Source organism: Pimephales promelas, chromosome 24 (genome assembly GCF_988280905.1).
Source record: "Pimephales promelas chromosome 24, fPimPro1.hap1.1, whole genome shotgun sequence".
Taxonomy (NCBI): Eukaryota; Metazoa; Chordata; class Actinopteri; order Cypriniformes; family Leuciscidae; genus Pimephales; species Pimephales promelas.
In genome coordinates, this window is record NC_142792.1 from 25,661,878 (window position 1) to 25,684,737 (window position 22,860).

The following is a 22,860-nucleotide window of genomic DNA, read 5'->3' on the forward strand; positions in this document are numbered from 1 at the left end:
TCAAAATTTCAACCAGAAAAAAAAAACGACAGTGTTACCCCTTACGTTTTTTTGGGGGGGGGCGAAAAATTAAGTATCCCCAATCTTCTCAAAACCCTGGATTCTGATAGAGGGCCATGAGACTTAGACCTGAGTGCAACAATGGAGGCTCTAGACCCCTCCAGAGCTGAGATATCGAAAATCTAAATTTCGACCAGAAAAAAAAACGACAGTGTTACCCCTTACGTTTTTTTTTGGGGGGGCGAAAAATTAAGTATCCCCAATCTTCTCAAAACTCTGGATTCTGATAGAGGGCCATGAGACTTAGACCTGAGTGCAACAATGGAGGCTCTAGACCCTTCCAGAGCTGAGATATCGAAATTCAAAATTTCGACCAGAAAAAAAAACGACAGTGTTACCCCTTATGTTTTTTTTTTTGGGTGAAAAATTAAGTATCCCCAATCTTCTCAAAACTCTGGATTCTGATAGAGGGCCATGAGACATAGACCTGAGTGCAACAATGGAGGCTCTAGACCCTTCCAGAGCTGAGATATCGAAAATCTAAATTTCGACCCGTAAAAAAAACGACAGTGTTACCCCTTACGTTTTTTTTTTTTGGGCGAAAAATTAAGTATCCCTAATCTTCTCAAAACTCTGGATTCTGATAGAGGGCCATGCGACTTAGACCTGAGTGCAACAATGGAGGCTCTAGACCCTTCCAGAGCTGAGATATCGAAAATCAAAATTTCGACCAGAAAAAAAAACGACAGTGTTACCCCTTACGTTTTTTTGGGGGGGGGGCGAAAAATTAAGTATCCCCAATCTTCTCAAAACTCTGGATTCTGATAGAGGGCCATGAGACTTAGACCTGAGTGCAACAATGGAGGATCTAGACCCTTCCAGAGCTGAGATATCGAAAATCTAAATTTCGACCCGTAAAAAAAACGACAGTGTTACCCCTTACGTTTTTTTTTTTTGGGCGAAAAATTAAGTATCCCCAATCTTCTCAAAACTCTGGATTCTGATAGAGGGCCATGAGACTTAGACCTGAGTGCAACAATGGAGGCTCTAGACCCTTCCAGAGCTGAGATATCGAAAATCAAAATTTCGACCAGAAAAAAAAACGACAGTGTTACCCCTTACGTTTTTTTTTTTGGGGCGAAAAATTAAGTATCCCCAATCTTCTCAAAACTCTGGATTCTGATAGAGGGCCATGAGACATAGACCTGAGTACAACAATGGAGGCTCTAGACCCTTCCAGAGCTGAGATATCGAAAATCTAAATTTCGACCCGTAAAAAAAACGACAGTGTTACCCCTTACGTTTTTTTTTTTGGGGCGAAAAATTAAGTATCCCCAATCTTCTCAAAACTCTGGATTCTGATAGAGGGCCGTGAGACTTAGACCTGAGTGCAACAATGGAGGCTCTAGACCCTTCCAGAGATGAGATATCGAAATACAAAATTTCGACCAGAAAAAAAAACGACAGTGTTACCCCTTATGTTTTTTTTTTGGGTGAAAAATTAAGTATCCCCAATCTTCTCAAAACTCTGGATTCTGATAGAGGGCCATGAGACATAGACCTGAGTGCAACAATGGAGGCTCTAGACCCTTCCAGAGCTGAGATATAGAAAATCAAAATTTCGACCCGTAAAAAAAACGACAGTGTTACCCCTTACATTTTTTTTTTGGGCGAAAAATTAAGTATCTCTAATCTTCTCAAAACTCTGGATTCTGATAGAGGTCCATGAGACTTAGACCTGAGTGCAACAATGGAGGCTCTAGACCAGAGGTATTCAATTAAAATTCTAAGAGGTCCAGTTAGAGAAAATTCCATCAAGCAAAGGTCCGCAACATCACATTGACTAACTTTATAATTTTTAAATGTCAAGCGTTATCTTTCAGTGCCACAGCCTAGTAACGTTAGTTGTATGAAAATATGTAAGAAGTCTAGTCAACAGACGACTGTCAAATAAAATAAAAGTCCAATTCAATAATATTTCAACAATATTTATTGTCAGTTTATATATTGAACTGTAGGGATCATAAATAATAAGTACTCTAATAATAAATTATCAATTTAAATGAAATAAAGGCTGCATTTAAAAATAAATTATAAATAAATAAAACACAACAGAGAGCTTTTGAAAAATGTGCGTCTCAAAATAAAGTGCTTAAATTTAGAAAATTAAAATAAAAAGTACAGCTTGAGTTTCCCTTTTAGTTTTTAGTTAACTCCCTTTCACATCTTAAGTTTAAATTAATTTTAACTTAATTTTAACATTTTATAATAAACGATCTTAACACATATTAACAATCGAACAACTTTAACACTTCCTTTTCTCTTTCTTTCCCTTTTATATCCCACTTCCTCACTTTCTCTTGCTTAGTGAGAAAAGTGAGCCCTTGCTTGTCCTGCCAGCATTTTAAATCTGGGCTGGAATGGTGTTAGGGCCATTCTCATACACATGTGTAGGTGCTCGTTGGTGAGCCTGGATCTATATTTGCTTTTAATAATGTTCATTGTGGAGAAAGCAGCCTCACAGTTGTATGTAGAGCCAAACATGGTAAAGATGTACAAGGCTACTTTCCTCAGACCCGGGAAAGCGGTCTCTGAGACCATTTGAAGCCAGAAAGTGGCAGGATCAGATTTTCCAAAATGCTCTTTCAAGGCCACATCTGCTTGGAGTTCGTCAAGTTGCATCTGGAGAGGCCCAGCATCTGCCCACTTGAAGAGTAGTGTGACTTCCTTTGAGAACTCCCTGACATCTGTGATGAGGAATGGGTTCTGAATGAACAGGGTGAGCTGCTGTCCAAGGCTGAAGCTGTCAAAACGCTTGCTGAAATTTACAATCAGCTTGTCAACAAAGTCAACAAAAGAAGACACCTCTCTCTCACCCTGAACCTGTTCCTTCACAGTTGGGAAGTGTGCACAGTCTCCCTGCAGGTCTTCCCTAAACAGCGCAAGTTTCCTCTGAAAGGAGCGCACAGCTGTCATCAGATCACAAACTGAATTGTCCTTGCCCTGTAGCTTTAAATTCAGTTCATTCAGGTGTGAAGTGATATCAACCAAAAAAGCCACAATATCCATCTTCTTGTCATCCTCCAAAAAGAGAGAAAATGGTGTTGCCTTCTGGCTCTTCAGCTGTGCCAAGAAAGCTGCGATTTCCCCTCGGATAGACCAAAAGCGCTCCAACACCCTACCTTTGCTGAGCCATCTTACATTGTTGTGTAACAGGAGATCATCAGCATTTGCATCAACTTCTCTGAGGAATTCCCTGAGCATGCGATGCTGATGGGAAGAGGAAGCTCTGAGAAAGTTTATCATTCTCATCATTGTGTTCATCACCTCAGCATACTCATCTGACAGGGTGGAGCACAGGACTGACTGATGAATTATGCAGTGGTAAGAGATGAGTTGAGGATTGTCCTCTTTCAGTCTTGCCACAGCTCCTCTCTCTCTCCCTACCATGGCAGGGGCTCCATCTGTGGTTATTGAAACCACTTGTTTCATCTCTATTGCCCTCTTCTTTAACATCTCCTTTATAGCCAGGTAGATGTCCTCTCCTCTTGTACTGGTCTGAAGGGGTGTGACACCTAACAGGTCTTCACAGAACTTTTCCTTGTCTATGTTAAAGAACCTTACAAAAACTAACAGCTGAGCATTGTCAGACACATCAGTGGACTCATCTACAGCTAAGCCTATGCATGGTGCCTTGTGAATTGCTTCATCCAGCTGAGCTAGCACATCCTGGGTTAATATTTCTGTTTTCTTTGTGGCTGATGATGCTGACATAGGTATTTGCTTGATTTTTACACACATGTCTTCTTTTTGTTTTCCCTCAAGTAAGGTTTCAGCCACCGCACTCATGCACTCCTTGACAACCCCTGCATCAGTAAATGGTTTTTTATGTTGGCCCAAAATCCAAGCAACTTTAAGGGAACATTCGTTAGCACGTTGTTGGGCAGTGAATGAATGTGTTAAGATTCTGCTGGATCGATCATATTGGGCTTTTAGATCGTTTATTTTCTGTGCCCTCAGTACGGATTTAAGTGGGTATGTTTGGTCAAACGATTTGTGCTTGGTCTCATAGTGGCGCTTCACATTGCCGCTCTTAATAATCGCGACAGTCTCTGAACATATGAGACATACCGGTTTTGAACTGCCCGTGGGAAGAATGAACATGAAAGAATCTGTCCATTCTTGATTGAAAGCTCTGTTTTCGCTGTCCACTTTCCTTTTTTTAGAGCACGCCATGTGAAACGTCGTCTCTCTTTCGTCTCGTCTCGTCTCTCCCTGTGTGTGTGTGTGTGTGTGTCTCTCGCGCTCCCGCTGACTCGAGTAGCATCACATGACGATTTACAACGCATGCTATTGGTCTGTGACATTCCTGGGTCGCACTAAACCAGTACCATAAATGCTAGAAAAGCTGCGCAGTTAAAATAGAAACGCTCCGTCAAACGTTAATAATTCGTTAATAATTCTCTAGTTATTGGTCCGGGTCCGGACAGAACGACGTCTGGGTCCGGATCCGGACCGCGGTCCGCCTATTAGTGACCTCTGCTCTAGACCCTTCCAGAGCTGAGATATCGAAATTCAAAATTTCGACCAGAAAAAAAAACGACAGTGTTACCCCTTAGGGTTTTTTTTTTTTGGGCGAAAAATTAAGTATCTCTAATCTTCTCAAAACTCTGGATTCTGATAGAGGGCCATGAGACTTAGACCTGAGTGCAACAATGGAGGCTCTAGACCCTTCCAGAGCTGAGATATCGAAATTCAAAATTTCGACCAGAAAAAAAAACGACAGTGTTACCCCTTAGGGTTTTTTTTTTGGGCGAAAAATTAAGTATCCCCAATCTTCTCAAAACTCTGGATTCTGATAGAGGGCCATGAGACATAGACCTGAGTGCAACAATGGAGGCTCTAGACCCTTCCAGAGCTGAGATATCGAAAATCAAAATTTCGACCAGAAAAAAAAACGACAGTGTTACCCCTTACGTTTTTTTGGGGGGGGGCGAAAAATTAAGTATCCCCAATCTTCTCAAAACTCTGGATTCTGATAGAGGGCCATGAGACTTAGACCTGAGTGCAACAATGGAGGCTCTAGACCCTTCCAGAGCTGAGATATCGAAAATAAAAATTTCGACCAGAAAAAAAAACGACAGTGTTACCCCTTACGTTTTTTTTTTGGGCGAAAAATTAAGTATCCCCAATCTTCTCAAAACTCTGGATTCTGATAGAGGGCCGTGAGACTTAGACCTGAGTGCAACAATGGAGGCTCTAGACCCTTCCAGAGCTGAGATATCGAAATTCAAAATTTCGACCAGAAAAAAAAACGACAGTGTTACCCCTTGTTTTTTTTTTTGGGTGAAAAATTAAGTATCCCCAATTTTCTCAAAACTCTGGATTCTGATAGAGGGCCATGAGACTTAGACCTGAGTGCAACAATGGAGGCTCTAGACCCTTCCAGAGCTGAGATATCGAAAATCAAAATTTCGACCAGAAAAAAAAACGACAGTGTTACCCCTTAGGTTTTTTTTTTTTGGGCGAAAAATTAAGTATCCCCAATCTTCTCAAAACTCTGGATTCTGATAGAGGGCCATGAGACATAGACCTGAGTGCAACAATGGAGGCTCTAGACCCTTCCAGAGCTGAGATATCGAAAATCAAAATTTCGACCAGAAAAAAAAACAACAGTGTTACCCCTTACGTTTTTTTTTGGGGGGGCGAAAAATTAAGTATCCCCAATCTTCTCAAAACTCTGGATTCTGATAGAGGGCCATGAGACTTAGACCTGAGTGCAACAATGGAGGCTCTAGACCCTTCCAGAGCTGAGATATCGAAAATAAAAATTTCGACCAGAAAAAAAAACGACAGTGTTACCCCTTACGTTTTTTTTTTGGGGGGCGAAAAATTAAGTATCCCCAATCTTCTCAAAACTCTGGATTCTGATAGAGGGCCATGAGACATAGACCTGAGTGCAACAATGGAGGCTCTAGACCCTTCCAGAGCTGAGATATCGAAAATCAAAATTTCGACCAGAAAAAAAACGACAGTGTTACCCCTTACGTTTTTTTTTTGGGGGGCGAAAAATTAAGTATCCCCAATCTTCTGAAAACTCTGGATTCTGATAGAGGGCCATGAGACTTAGACCTGAGTGCAACAATGGAGGCTCTAGACCCTTCCAGAGCTGAGATATCGAAAATCAAAATTTCGACCAGAAAAAAAAACGACAGTGTTACCCCTTACGTTTTTTTTTTTGGGGCGAAAAATTAAGTATCCCCAATCTTCTCAAAACTCTGGATTCTGATTTTCACTGCCGTGCCCAAACAAAGAGAGTTTTGGATCCACTGCCGGACCCAAACAAAGAGAGTTTTTGATCCACTGCACCTACCAGCTGCTATTGTGTTGCGAGCATTCTTGCTGACCGCACAAACTGGCATCCAGTCTGTCTCCAACTGCCTGCGTTGGTGGTATAGTGGTGAGCATAGCTGCCTTCCAAGCAGTTGACCCGGGTTTGATTCCCGGCCAATGCAAAGCCTTTTGCCCATGGCCAACTCCTCCTTTAACTCGTGGCTCGAGCAAAACTTTGTTATGGGTCTTTTTCGCAGCAATAAAGGACTAGGTCTCCCCGTCAGGGAATCGGACCCCGGTCTTCCGCGTGATAGGCGGAGATACTGTCCACTATACTAACGAGGAGTTGCAGAGACAGGTAGTCGCCGACCATCAGCCTGACTGCAGCTCGCTGCAAACAGCCTTCCTATTTCCAGGAACGGCCTCATGCGTCATTTTAGGTCTTCGCTTCACAGAAGCCAGTGAAGCCAAACAAATCATCTAATACCATTTAAATATGAAGTGTTTAATTTATAATGAAGAAATTAGAGCTTTCTTTTTTAATAAAGAGCCTGGTAGGTCAGGTCAAAAAGCTCATGCGTTTTTTTTTTTTCACTGCCGTGCCCAAACAAAGAGAGTTTTGGATCCACTGCCGGACCCAAACAAAGAGAGTTTTGGATCCACTGCACCTACCAGCTGCACCTACCAGCTGCTAATGTGTTGCGAGCATTCTTGCTGACCGCACAAACTGGCATCCAGTCTGTCTCCAACCGCCTGCGTTGGTGGTATAGTGGTGAGCATAGCTGCCTTCCAAGCAGTTGACCCGGGTTCGATTCCCGGCCAACGCAAAGCCTTTTGCCCATAGCCAACTCCTCCTTTAACTCGTGGCTGGAGCAAAACTTTTTTATGGGTCTTTGGGCAGCAATAAAGGGCTAGGTCTCCCCGTCGGGGAATCGAACCCCGGTCTTCTGCGTGACAGACGGAGATACTGTCCACTATACTAACGAGGACTTGCAGAGACAGGTAGTCGCCCACCATCAGCCCGACTGCAGCTCGCTGCAAACAGCCTTCCTATTTCCAGGAACGGCCTCATGCGTCATTTTAGGTCATCGCTTCACAGAAGCCAGTGAAGCCAAACAAATCATCTAATACCATTTAAATATGAAGTGTTTAATTTATAATGAAGAAATTAGAGCTTTCTTTTTTAATAAAGATCCTGGTAGGTCAGGTCAAAAAGCTCATGCGGTTTTTTTTTTCACTGCCGGGCCCAAACAAAGAGTTTTGGATCCACTGCACCTACCAGCTGCTAATGTGTTGCGAGCATTCTTGCTGACCACACAAACTGGCATCCAGTCTGTCTCCAACCGAGACTTACAATGGAGACCTATGGAAGACAACAATGGAGGCTCTAGACCCTTCCAGAGCTGAGATATCGAAAATCAAAATTTCGACCAGAAAAAAAAACGACAGTGTTACCCCTTACGTTTTTTTTTTTTTGGGGCGAAAAATTAAGTATCCCCAATCTTCTCAAAACTCTGGATTCTGATAGAGGGCCATGAGACTTAGACCTGAGTGCAACAATGGAGGCTCTAGACCCTTCCAGAGCTGAAATATCGAAATTCAAAATTTCGACCAGTTTTTTTTTGGGCGAAAAATTAAGTATCCCCAATCTTCTCAAAACTCTGGATTCTGATAGAGGGCCATGAGACATAGACCTGAGTGCAACAATGGAGGCTCTAGACCCTTCCAGAGCTGAGATATCGAAAATCAAAATTTCGACCAGAAAAAAAAACCGACAGTGTTACCCCTTACGTTTTTTTTTTTTGGGCGAAAAATTAAGTATCCCAAATCTTCTCAAAACTCTGGATTCTGATAGAGGGCCATGAGACTTAGACCTGAGTGCAACAATGGAGGCTCTAGAGTCTAGACCCTTCCAGAGCTGAGATATCGAAAATCAAAATTTCGACCCGTAAAAAAACGACAGTGTTACCCCTTACGTTTTTTTTTTTTGGGCGAAAAATTAAGTATCCCTAATCTTCTCAAAACTCTGGATTCTGATAGAGGGCCATGCGACTTAGACCTGAGTGCAACAATGGAGGCTCTAGACCCTTCCAGAGCTGAGATATCGAAAATCAAAATTTCGACCAGAAAAAAAAACGACAGTGTTACCCCTTACGTTTTTTTTGGGGGGGGGGCGAAAAATTAAGTATCCCCAATCTTCTCAAAACTCTGGATTCTGATAGAGGGCCATGAGACTTAGACCTGAGTGCAACAATGGAGGATCTAGACCCTTCCAGAGCTGAGATATCGAAAATCTAAATTTCGACCCGTAAAAAAAACGACAGTGTTACCCCTTACGTTTTTTTTTTTTGGGCGAAAAATTAAGTATCCCCAATCTTCTCAAAACTCTGGATTCTGATAGAGGGCCATGAGACTTAGACCTGAGTGCAACAATGGAGGCTCTAGACCCTTCCAGAGCTGAGATATCGAAAATCAAAATTTCGACCAGAAAAAAAAACGACAGTGTTACCCCTTACGTTTTTTTTTTTGGGGCGAAAAATTAAGTATCCCCAATCTTCTCAAAACTCTGGATTCTGATAGAGGGCCATGAGACATAGACCTGAGTACAACAATGGAGGCTCTAGACCCTTCCAGAGCTGAGATATCGAAAATCTAAATTTCGACCCGTAAAAAAAACGACAGTGTTACCCCTTACGTTTTTTTTTTTGGGGCGAAAAATTAAGTATCCCCAATCTTCTCAAAACTCTGGATTCTGATAGAGGGCCGTGAGACTTAGACCTGAGTGCAACAATGGAGGCTCTAGACCCTTCCAGAGATGAGATATCGAAATACAAAATTTCGACCAGAAAAAAAAACGACAGTGTTACCCCTTATGTTTTTTTTTTTGGGTGAAAAATTAAGTATCCCCAATCTTCTCAAAACTCTGGATTCTGATAGAGGGCCATGAGACATAGACCTGAGTGCAACAATGGAGGCTCTAGACCCTTCCAGAGCTGAGATATCGAAAATCAAAATTTCGACCCGTAAAAAAAACGACAGTGTTACCCCTTACGGTTTTTTTTTGGGCGAAAAATTAAGTATCCCTAATCTTCTCAAAACTCTGGATTCTGATAGAGGGCCACGAGACTTAGACCTGAGTGCAACAATGGAGGCTCTAGACCCTTCCAGAGCTGAGATATCGAAATTCAAAATTTCGACCAGGAAAAAAACCCACAGTGTTACCCCTTAGGTTTTTTTTTTGGGCGAAAAATTAAGTATCCCCAATCTTCTCAAAACTCTGGATTCTGATAGAGGGCCATGAGACTTAGACCTGAGTGCAACAATGGAGGATCTAGACCCTTCCAGAGCTGAGATATCGAAAATCTAAATTTCGACCCGTAAAAAAAACGACAGTGTTACCCCTTACGTTTTTTTTTTTTGGGCGAAAAATTAAGTATCCCCAATCTTCTCAAAACTCTGGATTCTGATAGAGGGCCATGAGACTTAGACCTGAGTGCAACAATGGAGGCTCTAGACCCTTCCAGAGCTGAGATATCGAAAATCAAAATTTCGACCAGAAAAAAAAACGACAGTGTTACCCCTTACGTTTTTTTTTTTGGGGCGAAAAATTAAGTATCCCCAATCTTCTCAAAACTCTGGATTCTGATAGAGGGCCATGAGACATAGACCTGAGTACAACAATGGAGGCTCTAGACCCTTCCAGAGCTGAGATATCGAAAATCTAAATTTCGACCCGTAAAAAAAACGACAGTGTTACCCCTTACGTTTTTTTTTTTGGGGCGAAAAATTAAGTATCCCCAATCTTCTCAAAACTCTGGATTCTGATAGAGGGCCGTGAGACTTAGACCTGAGTGCAACAATGGAGGCTCTAGACCCTTCCAGAGATGAGATATCGAAATACAAAATTTCGACCAGAAAAAAAAACGACAGTGTTACCCCTTATGTTTTTTTTTTGGGTGAAAAATTAAGTATCCCCAATCTTCTCAAAACTCTGGATTCTGATAGAGGGCCATGAGACATAGACCTGAGTGCAACAATGGAGGCTCTAGACCCTTCCAGAGCTGAGATATCGAAAATCAAAATTTCAACCCGTAAAAAAAACGACAGTGTTACCCCTTACGTTTTTTTTGGGGGGGCGAAAAATTAAGTATCCCCAATCTTCTCAAAACTCTGGATTCTGATAGAGGGCCATGAGACTTAGACCTGAGTGCAACAATGGAGGCTCTATACCCTTCCAGAGCTGAGATATCGAAAATAAAAATTTCGACCAGAAAAAAAAACGACAGTGTTACCCCTTACGTTTTTTTTTTGGGCGAAAAATTAAGTATCCCCAATCTTCTCAAAACTCTGGATTCTGATAGAGGGCCATGAGACATAGACCTGAGTGCAACAATGGAGGCTCTAGACCCTTCCAGAGCTGAGATATCGAAAATCAAAATTTCGACCCGTAAAAAAAACGACAGTGTTACCCCTTACATTTTTTTTTTTTGGGCGAAAAATTAAGTATCCCTAATCTTCTCAAAACTCTGGATTCTGATAGAGGGCCATGAGACTTAGACCTGAGTGCAACAATGGAGGCTCTAGACCCTTCCAGAGCTGAGATATCGAAAATCAAAATTTCGACCAGAAAAAAAAAACGACAGTGTTACCCCTTAGGTTTTTTTTTTTGGGCGAAAAATTAAGTATCCCCAATCTTCTCAAAACTCTGGATTCTGATAGAGGGCCATGAGACATAGACCTGAGTGCAACAATGGAGGCTCTAGACCCTTCCAGAGCTGAGATATCGAAAATCAAAATTTCAACCAGAAAAAAAAAACAACAGTGTTACCCCTTACGTTTTTTTTGGGGGGGGGCGAAAAATTAAGTATCCCCAATCTTCTCAAAACTCTGGATTCTGATAGAGGGCCATGAGACTTAGACCTGAGTGCAACAATGGAGGCTCTAGACCCTTCCAGAGCTGAGATATCGAAAATAAAAATTTCGACCAGAAAAAAAAACGACAGTGTTACCCCTTACGTTTTTTTTTGGGGGGCGAAAAATTAAGTATCCCCAATCTTCTCAAAACTCTGGATTCTGATAGAGGGCCATGAGACATAGACCTGAGTGCAACAATGGAGGCTCTAGACCCTTCCAGAGCTGAGATATCGAAAATCAAAATTTCGACCAGAAAAAAAAACGACAGTGTTACCCCTTACGTTTTTTTTTTGGGGGGGCGAAAAATTAAGTATCCCCAATCTTCTCAAAACTCTGGATTCTGATAGAGGGCCATGAGACTTAGACCTGAGTGCAACAATGGAGGCTCTAGACCCTTCCAGAGCTGAGATATCGAAAATCAAAATTTCGACCAGAAAAAAAAACGACAGTGTTACCCCTTACGTTTTTTTTTTGGGCGAAAAATTAAGTATCCCCAATCTTCTCAAAACTCTGGATTCTGATAGAGGGCCATGAGACTTAGACCTGAGTGCAACAATGGAGGCTCTAGACCCTTCCAGAGATGAGATATATCGAAATTCAAAATTCCGACCAGAAAAGAAAACGACAGTGTTACCCCTTATGTTTTTTTTTTTTGGTGAAAAATTAAGTATCCCCAATCTTCTCAAAACTCTGGATTCTGATAGAGGACCATGAGACTTAGACCTGAGTGCAACAATGGAGGCTCTAGACCCTTCCAGAGATGAGATATCGAAAATCAAAATTTCGACCAGAAAAAAAAAAAGACAGTGTTACCCCTTACGTTTTTTTTGGGGGGGCGAAAAATTAAGTATCCCCAATCTTCTCAAAACTCTGGATTCTGATAGAGGGCCATGAGACTTAGACCTGAGTGCAACAATGGAGGCTCTAGACCCTTCCAGAGATGAGATATATCGAAATTCAAAATTCCGACCAGAAAAGAAAACGACAGTGTTACCCCTTATGTTTTTTTTTTTTGGTGAAAAATTAAGTATCCCCAATCTTCTCAAAACTCTGGATTCTGATAGAGGACCATGAGACTTAGACCTGAGTGCAACAATGGAGGCTCTAGACCCTTCCAGAGATGAGATATCGAAAATCAAAATTTCGACCAGAAAAAAAAAAGACAGTGTTACCCCTTACGTTTTTTTGGGGGGGGCGAAAAATTAAGTATCCCCAATCTTCTCAAAACTCTGGATTCTGATAGAGAGCCATGAGACTTAGACCTGAGTGCAACAATGGAGGCTCTAGACCCTTCCAGAGCTGAGATATCGAAAATCAAAATTTCGACCAGAAAAAAAAACGACAGTGTTACCCCTTACGTTTTTTTTTGGGGGGGCGAAAAATTAAGTATCCCTAATCTTCTCAAAACTCTGGATTCTACTAGAGGGCCATGAGACTTAGACCTGAGTGCAACAATGGAGGCTCTAGACCCTTCCGGAGATGAGATATCGAAATTCAAAATTTCGACCAGAAAAAAAACGACAGTGTTATCCCTTATGTTTTTTTTTTTGGGCGAAAAATTAAGTATCCCTAATCTTCTCAAAACTCTGGATTCTGATAGAGGGCCATGAGACATAGACCTGAGTGCAACAATGGAGGCTCTAGACCCTTCCAGAGCTGAGATATCGAAATTCAAAATTTCGACCAGAAAAAAAACGACAGTGTTACCCCTTAGGTTTTTTTTTTTGGGCGAAAAATTAAGTATCCCCAATCTTCTCAAAACTCTGGATTCTGATAGAAGGACATGAGACTTAGACCTGAGTGCAACAATGGAGGCTCTAGACCCTTCCAGAGCTGAGATATCGAAAATCAAAATTTCGACCAGAAAAAAAAACGACAGTGTTACCCCTTACGTTTTTTTTTTTGGGGCGAAAAATTAAGTATCCCCAATCTTCTCAAAACTCTGGATTCTGATAGAGGGCCATGAGACTTAGACCTGAGTGCAACAATGGAGGCTCTAGACCCTTCCAGAGCTGAGATATCGGAAATCTAAATTTCGACCCGTAAAAAAAACGACAGTGTTACCCCTTACGTTTTTTTTTTGGGCGAAAAATTAAGTATCCCCAATCTTCTCAAAACTCTGGATTCTGATAGAGGGCCATGAGACTTAGACCTGAGTGCAACAATGGAGGCTCTAGACCCTTCCAGAGATGAGATATATCGAAATTCAAAATTTCGACCAGAAAAGAAAACGACAGTGTTACCCCTTATGTTTTTTTTTTTTGGTGAAAAATTAAGTATCCCCAATCTTCTCAAAACTCTGGATTCTGATAGAGGACCATGAGACTTAGACCTGAGTGCAACAATGGAGGCTCTAGACCCTTCCAGAGATGAGATATCGAAAATCAAAATTTCGACCAGAAAAAAAAAACGACAGTGTTACCCCTTACGTTTTTTTTTTTTGGGCGAAAAATTAAGTATCCCAAATCTTCTCAAAACTCTGGATTCTGATAGAGGGCCATGAGACTTAGACCCGAGTGCAACAATGGAGGCTCTAGGCCCTTCCAGAGCTGAGATATCGAAAATCAAAATTTCGACCAGAAAAAAAAAACGACAGTGTTACCCCTTACGTTTTTTTGGGGGGGGCGAAAAATTAAGTATCCCCAATCTTCTCAAAACTCTGGATTCTGATAGAGGGCCATGAGACTTAGACCTGAGTGCAACAATGGAGGCTCTAGACCCCTCCAGAGCTGAGATATCGAAAATCTAAATTTCGACCAGAAAAAAAAACGACAGTGTTACCCCTTACGTTTTTTTTTGGGGGGGCGAAAAATTAAGTATCCCCAATCTTCTCAAAACTCTGGATTCTGATAGAGGGCCATGAGACTTAGACCTGAGTGCAACAATGGAGGCTCTAGACCCTTCCAGAGCTGAGATATCGAAATTCAAAATTTCGACCAGAAAAAAAAACGACAGTGTTACCCCTTATGTTTTTTTTTTTGGGTGAAAAATTAAGTATCCCCAATCTTCTCAAAACTCTGGATTCTGATAGAGGGCCATGAGACATAGACCTGAGTGCAACAATGGAGGCTCTAGACCCTTCCAGAGCTGAGATATCGAAAATCTAAATTTCGACCCGTAAAAAAAACGACAGTGTTACCCCTTACGTTTTTTTTTTTTGGGTGAAAAATTAAGTATCCCTAATCTTCTCAAAACTCTGGATTCTGATAGAGGGCCATGCGACTTAGACCTGAGTGCAACAATGGAGGCTCTAGACCCTTCCAGAGCTGAGATATCGAAAATCAAAATTTCGACCAGAAAAAAAAACGACAGTGTTACCCCTTACGTTTTTTTTGGGGGGGGGCGAAAAATTAAGTATCCCCAATCTTCTCAAAACTCTGGATTCTGATAGAGGGCCATGAGACTTAGACCTGAGTGCAACAATGGAGGCTCTAGACCCTTCCAGAGCTGAGATATCGAAAATCAAAATTTCGACCAGAAAAAAAAACGACAGTGTTACCCCTTACGTTTTTTTGGGGGGGGCGAAAAATTAAGTATCCCCAATCTTCTCAAAACTCTGGATTCTGATAGAGGGCCATGAGACTTAGACCTGAGTGCAACAATGGAGGCTCTAGACCCTTCCAGAGCTGAGATATCGAAATTCAAAATTTCGACCAGAAAAAAAAACGACAGTGTTACCCCTTATGTTTTTTTTTTTGGGTGAAAAATTAAGTATTCCCAATCTTCTCAAAACTCTGGATTCTGATAGAGGGCCATGAGACAGACCTGAGTGCAACAATGGAGGCTCTAGACCCTTCCAGAGCTGAGATATCGAAAATCAAAATTTCGACCAGAAAAAAAAACGACAGTGTTACCCCTTACGTTTTTTTTTTGGGCGAAAAATTAAGTATCCCTAATCTTCTCAAAACTCTGGATTCTGATAGAGGGCCATGAGACTTAGACCTGAGTGCAACAATGGAGGCTCTAGACCCTTCCAGAGCTGAGATATCGAAATTCAAAATTTCGACCAGAAAAAAAAACGACAGTGTTACCCCTTACGTTTTTTTTTGGGGGGGCGAAAAATTAAGTATCCCCAATCTTCTCAAAACTCTGGATTCTGATAGAGGGCTGTGAGACTTAAACCTGAGTGCAAAAATGGAGGCTCTAGACCCTTCCAGAGCTGAGATATCGAAAATCTAAATTTCGAACCGTAAAAAAAACGACTGTGTTACCCCTTACGTTTTTTTTTTTTGGGCGAAAAATTAAGTATCACCAATCTTCTCAAAACTCTGGATTCTGATAGAGGGCCATGAGACTTAGACCTGAGTGCAACAATGGAGGCTCTAGACCCTGCCAGAGATGAGATATCGAAATTCAAAATTTCGACCAGAAAAAAAAACGACAGTGTTACCCCTTATGTTTTTTTTTTTTGGGTGAAAAATTAAGTATCCCCAATCTTCTCAAAACTCTGGATTCTGATAGAGGGCCATGAGACATAGACCTGAGTGCAACAATGGAGGCTCTAGACCCTTCCAGAGCTGAGATATCGAAAATCAAAATTTCGACCAGAAAAAAAACCGACAGTGTTACCCCTTACGTTTTTTTTTTTTTGGGCAAAAATTAAGTATCCCCAATCTTCTCAAAACTCTGGATTCTGATAGAGGGCACTGGGACTTAGACCTGAGTGCAACAATGGAGGCTCTAGACCCTTCCAGAGCTGAGATATCGAAAATCAAAATTTCGACCAGAAAAAAAAACGACAGTGTTACCCCTTACGTTTTTTTTTGGGGGGGGCGAAAAATTAAGTATCCCCAATCTTTTCAAAACTCTGGATTCTGATAGAGGGCCATGAGACTTAGACCTGAGTGCAACAATGGAGGCTCTAGACCCTTCCAGAGCTGAGATATCGAAAATCAAAATTTCGACCAGAAAAAAAAACGACAGTGTTACCCCTTACGTTTTTTTTTGGGCGAAAAATTAAGTATCCCCAATCTTCTCAAAACTCTGGATTCTGATAGAGGGCCATGAGACTTAGACCTGAGTGCAACAATGGAGGCTCTAGACCCTTCCAGAGATGAGATATATCGAAATTCAAAATTCCGACCAGAAAAGAAAACGACAGTGTTACCCCTTATGTTTTTTTTTTTTTGGTGAAAAATTAAGTATCCCCAATCTTCTCAAAACTCTGGATTCTGATAGAGGACTATGAGACTTAGACCTGAGTGCAACAATGGAGGCTCTAGACCCTTCCAGAGATGAGATATCGAAAATCAAAATTTCGACCAGAAAAAAAAAAAGACAGTGTTACCCCTTACGTTTTTTTTGGGGGGGCGAAAAATTAAGTATCCCCAATCTTCTCAAAACTCTGGATTCTGATAGAGGGCCATGAGACTTAGACCTGAGTGCAACAATGGAGGCTCTAGACCCTTCCAGAGATGAGATATATCGAAATTCAAAATTCCGACCAGAAAAGAAAACGACAGTGTTACCCCTTATGTTTTTTTTTTTTGGTGAAAAATTAAGTATCCCCAATCTTCTCAAAACTCTGGATTCTGATAGAGGACCATGAGACTTAGACCTGAGTGCAACAATGGAGGCTCTAGACCCTTCCAGAGCTGAGATATCGAAAATCAAAATTTCGACCAGAAAAAAAAACGACAGTGTTACCCCTTACGTTTTTTTTGGGGGGGCGAAAAATTAAGTATCCCCAATCTTCTCAAAACTCTGGATTCTGATAGAGGGCCATGAGACTTAGACCTGAGTGCAACAATGGAGGCTCTAGACCCCTCCAGAGCTGAGATATCGAAAATCTAAATTTCGACCAGAAAAAAAAACGACAGTGTTACCCATTACGTTTTTTTTTGGGGGGGCGAAAAATTAAGTATCCCCAATCTTCTCAAAACTCTGGATTCTGATAGAGGGCCATGAGACTTAGACCTGAGTGCAACAATGGAGGCTCTAGACCCTTCCAGAGCTGAGATATCGAAATTCAAAATTTCGACCAGAAAAAAAAACGACAGTGTTACCCCTTATGTTTTTTTTTTGGGTGAAAAATTAAGTATCCCCAATCTTCTCAAAACTCTGGATTCTGATAGAGGGCCATGAGACAGACCTGAGTGCAACAATGGAGGCTCTAGACCCTTCCAGAGCTGAGATATCGAAAATCAAAATTTCGACCAGAAAAAAAAACGACAGTGTTACCCCTTACGTTTTTTTTTTGGGCGAAAAATTAAGTATCCCTAATCTTCTCAAAACTCTGGATTCTGATAGAGGGCCATGAGACTTAGACCTGAGTGCAACAATGGAGGCTCTAGACCCTTCCAGAGCTGAGATATCGAAATTCAAAATTTCGACCAGAAAAAAAAACGACAGTGTTACCCCTTACGTTTTTTTTTGGGGGGGCGAAAAATTAAGTATCCCCAATCTTCTCAAAACTCTGGATTCTGATAGAGGGCCATGAGACATAGACCTGAGTGCAACAATGGAGGCTCTAGACCCTTCCAGAGCTGAGATATCGAAAATCAAAATTTCGACCAGAAAAAAAAAAGACAGTGTTACCCCTTACGTTTTTTTTGGGGGGGCGAAAAATTAAGTATCCCCAATCTTCTCAAAACTCTGGATTCTGATAGAGGGCTGTGAGACTTAGACCTGAGTGCAACAATGGAGGCTCTAGACCCTTCCAGAGCTGAGATATCGAAATTCAAAATTTCGACCAGAAAAAAAAACGACAGTGTTACCCCTTACGTTTTTTTTTGGGGGGCGAAAAATTAAGTATCCCCAATCTTCTCAAAACTCTGGATTCTGATAGAGGGCTGTGAGACTTAAACCTGAGTGCAAAAATGGAGGCTCTAGACCCTTCCAGAGCTGAGATATCGAAAATCTAAATTTCGACCCGTAAAAAAAAACGACAGTGTTACCCCTTACGTTTTTTTTTTTTGGGCGAAAAATTAAGTATCCCAAATCTTCTCAAAACTCTGGATTCTGATAGAGGGCCATGAGACATAGACCTGGGTGCAACAATGGAGGCTCTAGACCCTTCCAGAGCTGAGATATCGAAAATCAAAATTTCGACCAGAAAAAAAAACGACAGTGTTACCCCTTACGTTTTTTTTTTTTGGGCGAAAAATTAAGTATCCCTAATCTTCTCAAAACTCTGGATTCTGATAGAGGGCCATGAGACTTAGACCTGAGTGCAACAATGGAGGCTCTAGACCCTTCCAGAGCTGAGATATCGAAATTCAAAATTTCGACCAGAAAAAAAAACGACAGTGTTACCCCTTAGGTTTTTTTTTTTGGGCGAAAAATTAAGTATCCCCAATCTTCTCAAAACTCTGGATTCTGATAGAGGGCCATGAGACTTAGACCTGAGTGCAACAATGGAGGCTCTAGACCCTTCCAGAGCTGAGATATCGAAAATCTAAATTTCGACCCGTAAAAAAAATGACAGTGTTTCCCCTTACGTTTTTTTTTTTGGGCGAAAAATTAAGTATCCCCAATCTTCTCAAAACTCTGGATTCTGATAGAGGGCCGTGAGACTTAGTCCTGAGTGCAACAATGGAGGCTCTAGACCCTTCCAAAGATGAGATATCGAAATTCAAAATTTCGACCAGAAAAAAAAACGACAGTGTTACCCCTTAGGTTTTTTTTTTTGGGCGAAAAATTAAGTATCCCCAATCTTCTCAAAACTCTGGATTCTGATAGAGGGCCATGAGACATAGACCTGAGTGCAACAATGGAGGCTCTAGACCCTTCCAGAGCTGAGATATCGAAAATCAAAATTTCGACCAGAAAAAAAACGACAGTGTTACTCCTTACGTTTTTTTTTTTGGGGCGAAAAATTAAGTATCCCCAATCTTCTCAAAACTCTGGATTCTGATAGAGGGCCATGAGACTTAGACCTGAGTGCAACAATGGAGGCTCTAGACCCTTCCAGAGCTGAGATATCGGAAATCTAAATTTCGACCCGTAAAAAAAACGACAGTGTTACCCCTTACGTTTTTTTTTTTGGGCGAAAAATTAAGTATCCCCAATCTTCTCAAAACTCTGGATTCTGATAGAGGGCCATGAGACTTAGACCTGAGTGCAACAATGGAGGCTCTAGACCCTTCCAGAGATGAGATATATCGAAATTCAAAATTTCGACCAGAAAAGAAAACGACAGTGTTACCCCTTATGTTTTTTTTTTTTGGTGAAAAATTAAGTATCCCCAATCTTCTCAAAACTCTGGATTCTGATAGAGGACCATGAGACTTAGACCTGAGTGCAACAATGGAGGCTCTAGACCCTTCCAGAGATGAGATATCGAAAATCAAAATTTCGACCAGAAAAAAAAAACGACAGTGTTACCCCTTACGTTTTTTTTTTTGGGCGAAAAATTAAGTATCCCCAATCTTCTCAAAACTCTGGATTCTGATAGAGGGCCATGAGACTTAGACCTGAGTGCAACAATGGAGGCTCTAGACCCTTCCAGAGCTGAGATATCGAAAATCAAAATTTCGACCAGAAAAAAAAACGACAGTGTTACCCCTTACGTTTTTTTTGGGGGGGCGAAAAATTAAGTATCCCCAATCTTCTCAAAACTCTGGATTCTGATAGAGGGCCATGAGACTTAGACCTGAGTGCAACAATGGAGGCTCTAGACCCCTCCAGAGCTGAGATATCGAAAATCTAAATTTCGACCAGAAAAAAAAACGACAGTGTTACCCCTTACGTTTTTTTTTGGGGGGGCGAAAAATTAAGTATCCCCAATCTTCTCAAAACTCTGGATTCTGATAGAGGGCCATGAGACTTAGACCTGAGTGCAACAATGGAGGCTCTAGACCCTTCCAGAGCTGAGATATCGAAATTCAAAATTTCGACCAGAAAAAAAAACGACAGTGTTACCCCTTGTTTTTTTTTTTTGGTGAAAAATTAAGTATCCCCAATCTTCTCAAAACTCTGGATTCTGATAGAGGACCATGAGACTTAGACCTGAGTGCAACAATGGAGGCTCTAGACCCTTCCAGAGATGAGATATCGAAAATCAAAATTTCGACCAGAAAAAAAAAACGACAGTGTTACCCCTTACGTTTTTTTTTTTGGGCGAAAAATTAAGTATCCCCAATCTTCTCAAAACTCTGGATTCTGATAGAGGGCCATGAGACTTAGACCTGAGTGCAACAATGGAGGCTCTAGACCCTTCCAGAGCTGAGATATCGAAAATCAAAATTTCGACCAGAAAAAAAAACGACAGTGTTACCCCTTACGTTTTTTTTGGGGGGGCGAAAAATTAAGTATCCCCAATCTTCTCAAAACTCTGGATTCTGATAGAGGGCCATGAGACTTAGACCTGAGTGCAACAATGGAGGCTCTAGACCCCTCCAGAGCTGAGATATCGAAAATCTAAATTTCGACCAGAAAAAAAAACGACAGTGTTACCCCTTACGTTTTTTTTTGGGGGGGCAAAAAATTAAGTATCCCCAATCTTCTCAAAACTCTGGATTCTGATAGAGGGCCATGAGACTTAGACCTGAGTGCAACAATGGAGGCTCTAGACCCTTCCAGAGCTGAGATATCGAAATTCAAAATTTCGACCAGAAAAAAAAACGACAGTGTTACCCCTTATGTTTTTTTTTTTGGGTGAAAAATTAAGTATCCCCAATCTTCTCAAAACTCTGGATTCTGATAGAGGGCCATGAGACAGACCTGAGTGCAACAATGGAGGCTCTAGACCCTTCCAGAGCTGAGATATCGAAAATCAAAATTTCGACCAGAAAAAAAAACGACAGTGTTACCCCTTACGTTTTTTTTTTGGGCGAAAAATTAAGTATCCCTAATCTTCTCAAAACTCTGGATTCTGATAGAGGGCCATGAGACTTAGACCTGAGTGCAACAATGGAGGCTCTAGACCCTTCCAGAGCTGAGATATCGAAATTCAAAATTTCGACCAGAAAAAAAAACGACAGTGTTACCCCTTACGTTTTTTTTTGGGGGGGCGAAAAATTAAGTATCCCCAATCTTCTCAAAACTCTGGATTCTGATAGAGGGCCATGAGACTTAGACCTGAGTGCAACAATGGAGGCTCTAGACCCTTCCAGAGCTGAGATATCGAAATTCAAAATTTCGACCAGAAAAAAAAACGACAGTGTTACCCCTTATGTTTTTTTTTTTGGGTGAAAAATTAAGTATCCCCAATCTTCTCAAAACTCTGGATTCTGATAGAGGGCTGTGAGACTTAGACCTGAGTGCAACAATGGAGGCTCTAGACCCTTCCAGAGCTGAGATATCGAAATTCAAAATTTCGACCAGAAAAAAAAACGACAGTGTTACCCCTTACGTTTTTTTTTGGGGGGCGAAAAATTAAGTATCCCCAATCTTCTCAAAACTCTGGATTCTGATAGAGGGCTGTGAGACTTAAACCTGAGTGCAAAAATGGAGGCTCTAGACCCTTCCAGAGCTGAGATATCGAAAATCTAAATTTCGACCCGTAAAAAAAAACGACAGTGTTACCCCTTACGTTTTTTTTTTTTTGGGCGAAAAATTAAGTATCCCAAATCTTCTCAAAACTCTGGATTATGATAGAGGGCCATGAGACTTAGACCTGAGTGCAACAATGGAGGCTCTAGACCCTTCCAGAGCTGAGATATCGAAATTCAAAATTTCGACCAGAAAAAAAAACCACAGTGTTACCCCTTACGTTTTTTTTTTTTGGGCGAAAAATTAAGTATCCCTAATCTTCTCAAAACTCTGGATTCTGATAGAGGGCCATGAGACTTAGACCTGAGTGCAACAATGGAGGCTCTAGACCCTTCCAGAGCTGAGATATCGAAATTCAAAATTTCGACCAGAAAAAAAAACGACAGTGTTACCCCTTAGGTTTTTTTTTTTGGGCGAAAAATTAAGTATCCCCAATCTTCTCAAAACTCTGGATTCTGATAGAGGGCCATGAGACTTAGACCTGAGTGCAACAATGGAGGCTCTAGACCCTTCCAGAGCTGAGATATCGAAAATCTAAATTTCGACCCGTAAAAAAAATGACAGTGTTTCCCCTTACGTTTTTTTTTTTGGGCGAAAAATTAAGTATCCCCAATCTTCTCAAAACTCTGGATTCTGATAGAGGGCCGTGAGACTTAGTCCTGAGTGCAACAATGGAGGCTCTAGACCCTTCCAAAGATGAGATATCGAAATTCAAAATTTCGACCAGAAAAAAAAACGACAGTGTTACCCCTTATGTTTTTTTTTTTGGGTGAAAAATTAAGTATCCCCAATCTTCTCAAAACTCTGGATTCTGATAGAGGGCCATGAGACAGACCTGAGTGCAACAATGGAGGCTCTAGACCCTTCCAGAGCTGAGATATCGAAAATCAAAATTTCGACCAGAAAAAAAAACGACAGTGTTACCCCTTACGTTTTTTTTTTGGGCGAAAAATTAAGTATCCCTAATCTTCTCAAAACTCTGGATTCTGATAGAGGGCCATGAGACTTAGACCTGAGTGCAACAATGGAGGCTCTAGACCCTTCCAGAGCTGAGATATCGAAATTCAAAATTTCGACCAGAAAAAAAAACGACAGTGTTACCCCTTACGTTTTTTTTGGGGGGGGCGAAAAATTAAGTATCCCCAATCTTCTCAAAACTCTGGATTCTGATAGAGGGCC

The 22,860-nt window shown here is 41.2% G+C and overlaps 1 protein-coding gene and 1 non-coding gene across 2 annotated transcripts; one reads left to right on the forward strand and one right to left on the reverse strand.

Annotated features, from left to right (window-relative positions):
- Positions 1 to 2,364: 2,364 nt before the first annotated feature.
- LOC148969288 (SCAN domain-containing protein 3-like) lies at positions 2,365 to 3,774 on the reverse strand. Its single transcript, XM_089126780.1, has one exon. It carries the CDS (start codon positions 3,772 to 3,774, stop codon positions 2,365 to 2,367), a length of 1,410 nt encoding a protein of 469 aa, XP_088982906.1.
- A 3,314-nt stretch (positions 3,775 to 7,088) lies between these two features.
- trnag-ucc (transfer RNA glycine (anticodon UCC)) lies at positions 7,089 to 7,160 on the forward strand. Its single transcript has one exon. It is a non-coding gene; the product is annotated as a tRNA-Gly (tRNA).
- Positions 7,161 to 22,860: the final 15,700 nt, after the last annotated feature.